This window comes from Juglans regia, chromosome 16 (genome assembly GCF_001411555.2).
Source record: "Juglans regia cultivar Chandler chromosome 16, Walnut 2.0, whole genome shotgun sequence".
NCBI lineage: Eukaryota > Viridiplantae > Streptophyta > Magnoliopsida > Fagales > Juglandaceae > Juglans > Juglans regia.
In genome coordinates, this window is record NC_049916.1 from 6,216,148 (window position 1) to 6,223,284 (window position 7,137).

Consider the following 7,137-nt stretch of genomic DNA (forward strand, 5'->3'; position numbering starts at 1 on the left):
TCCTGGGCTGGAACCAGGATGAATAGTCTTACAAAAAACTTACTTATCTATATGTCAGTTATTGATATATTGAAAATCATGAAATTTGAAATTCAAAACAAAACTAACAAAAAAAAAAAATCTTGCAAGTAAAAGTGTAAGTACATGTAACACTACTCAAGTTAAATAGGAAATGGAGGGATCACCTATCATGCTTAAGGTCTTAATTAAGGGTTGAAATATCGAAATTTGAATTTGCAATCTAACAATGGCTTCTTCAATAAATTGGGTGAATCATGAAAATTTTGAATATATTAGTTAAATGTTAATAAAAATATAAAAAAAATCATATATAATACCATTCAAGCATAGCATTTATAATGAAGTATGAATGACTTTAAAAGAGGGATTCATCATCAATATGGATATAATATGGATCTAAATGATATTAAAAAGAAAATAACCCATGGGTGTAATCTCAAAGTTCCTTTTTTTTTTTTTTTTCCATCTCAAATATCATCATTTACAAAAAAGCTAAATACCCTTAATTTAGAGGGTCATGGTAATAGTATTTTTGGGTATAGCCACAAATTTAATAAAAATTACTTCTTTCTTTTCTATTTTTTCACCTAAACCAAATAAAGTAAAGAACTGCTTATTTTATTTTTCAAGTTTTCTACTATTCTCATAAAGAGAAATGCTACCATACCACCCCAGTTATATAACTCATTCTGCCTCATTAATGTGGCACGACTGTGATTTATTAAAAAATTAAAAGCACAAACATAAAATAAGTAAAGAGAACCTAGAGTTTTAATTATCATATTTCTATGTTTTCGAACGTCATTTTTTTAAATATATATATATATATATATATATATATTGTAATAGACCACGTGGTATATCATGTGGTAGTATCATGTCAATGGAACAAAATGAACAGTATAATTAGGACGGTCGATTTATGATAAATCGACTTTAATCAAAACAATCTTGGGTCCGGAACATTTTGTGAATCCTAATTTTATTTGTTTGGATATTGAAAATACTCAAGAAAATCCTAATTCTTTTAGCTGTTTACATTTTCAACCAAGGCGAGCGAAAGACTGATCTCTACGCACAACAGTAGTACATGGTGAGGTGAGATTTATTAAATATATAATTTTGAGTTATGTTACTTATAATTATTTTTATTTATTTTTTGTGTATTTTATTGATGTGATTAGTCAAAATAATTATTTTATATTAAAAAAAATGTGACACAGTCAATCACATTAATAGAGTGTACAAAAAATACGTAAAAATGACTATACATAAAAAATTTTTATATAATTTTTAATCATCTTCTTTGATTTCCACCTCACCATTCCTCTTATTAATTTAATCATTTAACATTATCTTAAAAGTGTTATGTTTTTCTAATTGCAAGCATTTTATTACTTCTTGCTTTTATTGACAAAAGACTTGTGGTTTTCTATTGTTTTTAATTTTTGGTACCCTCAACTTTTTGCTCTTCTCCTCCCTTCCATGCACATTTTTGTCCAAGCTTTAGCTTTTTATCTAGAACTCAATTTAATAAAAGTAAATTTATAAATTAACGTGATTTAATATAATATATTAAATTGTAAAATTATTTTTATTATAAAATAGATCTAACGTGTCATATGAATTCAAATTAATTTGTGAGTTATTTTTATAGAATCTCTTTAGAGGATATTTGGAAAAAGTTTCTATCTCGTTACATTTCATCTCATTTTATTCACAAATATCATTCAAACACAAATACTTTCAAACTAACTATTATAACATTTCCAAACTTTCAAATAAAAAAATAAAAAATAATTCAACTTTTTCAAATTTAAAAATAAAAATAATATTAAAAAATAATATTTTAACTTTATAATATTTTTTATTCAATTTATTTTATTTTATTTTCAAAACATAATAAATTTTTAACTCAAATAATCTCATTTCTATTCACAAACTATCTTATTATTATTTATATATAAAATTTTCATCTCATCTCATCCTATCTCTTCTCATTTCTCAACTTTTAACACTTCTAGGTTCTTATGTTCTTATTTTTTTCTTCTCTCATAATGAATTCAAGGACTTTTCAGATATAATCCAGGCGTGCGAGTAATTTTCTTTAACCAACCCATTAAATTCAAGGAAAATGATTTATATACAATATTTTATATAATTATATTTTAAATAAAAAATATTTTTATAAAATATCTTATAAAAATAATATTATTTTATAAAAATATCTTTATCTTATAATATTATTGTGAATATATATTATATATATATATGTGATACCCCATATGATATGGATAAGGGTAGATGTGTATGGGATCCCACATTACTTGGGAAGGAGAAGTTCTTATTCTTTATAAGGTTCCAATGAGGCTCTAATTGTATCAGAGCCTCATTGCTTGAGAAATGGTATTAGAGAGTTATCCAACCAGAAATGTGGGACTTGAGCCGTGCCACCTACAATGGATAGGCCCGACGAGGACATCGAGAATTTAAGGAGGGTAGATTGTGATACCCCATATGATATGGATAAGGGTAGGTGGTGTATGAGATCCCACATTACTTGAGAAGGAAAATTTCTTGCTCTTTATAAGGTTCCAATGAGGCTCTAATTGTATCATCTACTAGTCCTTTTGAAACATAAGCCATATGATTTGGACCTTCCATTAGAGTGTTACAATATATCATGAATAATACTATATACAGTCATAAAGTACGTAAATATCATGTAATCATTTTAAAAAATAATAGGATCTATTATTAAAAAATTAATATATTTTCATATAAATTTCATATTTTTTTTTTAAATAATTACATTCACAATTATAGATATCATTTCTAGTATATCATTACTCTTTAATTCAAACCAGTATAGGCAATCTACCCCCACACACAATAGGATAATAGGACTAGCATTCCTCTGACAACCCATAAGAAATCAACCCCAAGAGCTTACTAGGGAGGGCCCAAAGAAGCCGCAAAGGGGAAAGAAAAACAGGACAAGACGTGTAGGGTTGTTCCTCTTTAAGGAAGGAAATATAATAATAGTTTATTAAAGACTCTTTGACCCAAAAAGAAAGGGAGAAAAAACGAAAGTAAAATGAAAAAAGTTTTAGATTTGGTTAAAAAAAAAAAAAAAATTCAAAATTTCGTTTAGATTTAAAAAATATTTCAATCTTATTTTATTATTATTAAATTTTTATATAAAATCTAATAAATAATTTAACTTTTTTAAATCTCAATTAAACATTATATAAATTTTAAAATAATATTAAAAATAATATTTTAATAATATATATTTTAATTTTTATCTTTTATTTAAAATTATTTTATTTTATTTTATCACATTTCTAAATCCAAACTTAGCAAAGCTGAGACTACGAACGCCGAAGATTCGTTGCACTTATAATTATGATTCATGATGAGCTAGTGGATTGAAAATGTAGAGGTAGATGCCTCTAGATGGAGGCTCTCACCGGTCACCACAAGGGCGGCTGGGTGCACCACCATCAAGCCTTTCTACAACCACAAAGGTCCCACATTATGTTTTCTTTGCACTTTTGAATTCTAAACTGTTTACTGTTAAATATTATAATTTTGTGAAAAATTTGTGACATCAATTTGCATGAAAAAACATGTTTTGATTTTTTTTTTATAATTGTAATTAATATCATAATATAGTGTGTTTATATACTGACTTATAAGTAGTAGAATTATGAAATTCTAGGTATATTTAGTGCTCGTTTATTTTTACAGATGAGATGAGATGAGATGAGTTGAAATTAAAATTAAAAAATTAAATAAAGTATTGTTAGAATCTATATCTTTTAATATTATTTTTATTTTGAAATTTGAAAAAGTTAAATTATTTATTTTATTTTGTATTGGAAGTTGAGAAAGTTGTAATGATTAGATTAGATGAGATGAGATGTTTTCTGAAAACAAACTAGAAGGAGTTAAACCCTTTCTTAAGTGGAAAGTGTTATTCCTCCCACTTGAAATTTTTTTTTTACTTAATGATTACAGAAGAAACGTACTAGCGGGAGCTCTCAGCAATGGCCGTAGAGCCACCCAAAGAAAATCCCCCATCTAGGGCTAGAATGAGGGTTAGGTTCGTTAGATTTGGATGTGTTCTACTAAAACATAATGGGCAAGTCAACAGTTCCAATAAACTTAAAGACATAGATAGAGGGTTTACTTTTGTCGACTTAGGAAATCTGTGTTACGATTAATTGAACCTTCTTCTTCTTACATTTGATAAAGACATCCTCTCAGTGGAGGACCCAACAATGCTTACGAGCACTTCAACAAGTTGATTCCTTCTTTATGGAGTGAAGATTTAGTGGGTTGGCAATAAACTTTATATAATAATTAAATCCTGGCCTGCGTAATGGTTTTGTACTTGCAAAATCTCAAAAAGGCTACTCATGATCCTCTTATATATATATATATATATATATATATATATATATGTACTACACCCACTATTGGTTTATCAGATTGCTTATGCCAATTTCATTAATCTTCTCTAATCAATTTGAAATTGTGTTTGTCTGATTGATGATGCCAATTTGAATCTGTTTAGTTGGTTTCCATAGCAGAACTGGTTTTGTTTTGGTGAAGAAATAGATCCACTTGTATCTCAAGTTTACAACTTTCTTTGGAATTTTGCTCCATCACTATCAGAACCTGCCAAGCTCTTTCACCCACAATTCCAATTTTAAAAACCATATTATTTGTACTGTAAAAAGTAATTTAAGAGGCACTGTTCAACCACCAAGATGAAAACCTAAACCATCTTAAAAAATGACCTCAACAACCACTTTTGTGTCAACTGCACCTCATCTGCATAACGAATGAAATGCAAAGACCTTACCCTACAACCCAAAACCAATCAGTTTATGAATGTTCTGCTAAGAAAATTATTATAATTGTGGAAAGAGTTAGACAAGAGGTTCAGAAAAATAAGTATTTATGACTGATTATTTACGACGATAACGATTATTTGCAACAAAAACAGACTCATTTTGATAGGAATTAATTATTTTCGCTTGAAATAACTGATCACAAATAAACAATTTTCTTATAGTGATGCAATTATGCTTCCTCGAGATCAAGAATGATGCAAGTACAGAGATATTAGACAGACCAGTACATATCAACCTGCTTTCTACTTCCACCTTTAAATATGTTCATGAAGATATTCATTAATTGGGCCATGCCCCATTAGGATAAACTTTAGTTTAGTCTAAAGAAATCTTCAAAAAAAAAAAAAGTTAGTCTAAAGAAGCGCCTAACCTTTAATGCTGTGCCACATGTACAGTCACCAAGTTAATGTACAGCAAATTGGCTGTATCTGTATGTATGTGAGCTTGAGACAGACAAATAAGGATCAGTTGAAGGCACAGCCTAGATGGGCGATGCCAATGCGCTTACCTTCCACTAACCGACCTCTGTTGCATGCGTGTTGACAATTTTTTAGCTTTTTCTTTTCATTCTTCGACAGAATTTACTCAAAAATTCCCTTTGTCTCCAAGTTCACAATACTTTTTATTTGTCACAGAAAGAAAGTTTTCTACCGCTCCGCTCCACACGAAAGAAAACTCATCATTTCTTGGGCACCACTTCAATATATATACCCTTTAATTAGCTTTGCTCCAACTCATAAAACCTCAACAACATCTCTCTCTCTCTCTCTCACTCACACATATACAATTGCAATCTAGTTTTATTACACTTCTTTCAATCACTTCAGTTTCCAATTCTCTTGTCTCTTTGAAGTAAAATGGGCAATTGCTATGCTCTTTGCAAGCCCCGTATGGGCTTGTATGTCAAACTTGCTGCGGCAAAGCATGGGAGAGTTTTACAAGTCGTGAAGATGGATGGAAAGATTTTAGAATTCAGCACGCCAATTCTTGTTAAAGATATCATGGTGAACTTTTCCGGCTCAGGTATTGGTTTATCCAAGGATGCCTCAGAGAATCTCTCACCAAATTATGAATTGAAGATAGGCAAAACTTACTATATGCTGCCTTCTTTGAGTTCTGGGAGTCCCACTAGTACTACTGCAGAAATTTCCTCAATAGCAGACAAGGACAAAGCCAATATTGGTGTAAAGAGGATTAAGATTGTTATAACAAAGCAGCAGCTCCAGGAGTTATTGACAAAGCAAATATCATTGGACGACTTCATGTCAGGGCTTGAGAAGCCAACGTCTGTTTCTCATGTTGATTCTTCAACAAATTGGAAGCCGAAGCTTGAATCTATCCCTGAAGGGAGCGAGTAGCATTAATTGCTGCAGTGATTAGATAGATGTTCTAGTTTTTGTTTAACCATGAAAGATAACAGAAAAAATAGAGAGGCCTGCACACATAATGACTGTTATAGGACACAAGGAAGTCTGAGAATTATTCTCGTCCTCTTTGGCTCAGCATGTTTCCTTCTCAGTTAAATCTTGTATATAAAAAAAAAGGGGAGTGGTTTGTTTTGATCTTCAATTTGGAGCTGCTAGTTTCATGATTAGTGTTCGTGGCCAACGTTCTAGCTAGAATCCTGTAACTGTAGCACATCCCTTGCTGTCCCTCTGCCTTTCTGGCAAGTTCAAGTACCTTAAGAACCTATCATTCATGAAGTCGATCAATCGATCAAGATCCTCTTAGGTCTTAAGTGGAGAGAGAGATGGTGCACTCTCAATCAGGTTCGGGTAAGAACTTAAAAGAAAAATTTTCCCATGAAGTAGTCTTCTACCATCCTTCTGCGTGCATGATTTTTGGGGTGCTAGACCATGTAGTTTCCCCCCCAACATGCTTGTAACTGTATTGCATGCAGCAACATGAAGAAAGAATGCTAAAGCTACCAGTCAGTTTTGTCAAAGTGTTTCTATAAGATTTGAAAGGGCTTTGATATACCTTTCTAAACGTTACTACACTTTGGGCATCAACTAATTATTATCCTTCAAACGCGCTAATTGAACCAAATTATCCCATAGCTGATCAAGAGAATTAAACACTATGCTGAAACAGTGCACATCGCTTGGAATAAGTCTAGACGACTAATCCCGCAATAAACATCAACTTGTTAGGGACTAAAAGGCAGAAGGTGACCACTTTCAAACTTTCA

General features: G+C 30.6%; 1 protein-coding gene across 1 annotated transcript; it reads left to right on the forward strand.

The window, feature by feature from the left end:
• Positions 1 to 5,688: 5,688 nt before the first annotated feature.
• LOC109007540 lies at positions 5,689 to 6,886 on the forward strand. The gene has a single exon (XM_018987236.2). It carries the CDS (start codon positions 5,804 to 5,806, stop codon positions 6,302 to 6,304), a length of 501 nt encoding a protein of 166 aa, XP_018842781.1. The 5' UTR covers positions 5,689 to 5,803; the 3' UTR covers positions 6,305 to 6,886.
• Positions 6,887 to 7,137: the final 251 nt, after the last annotated feature.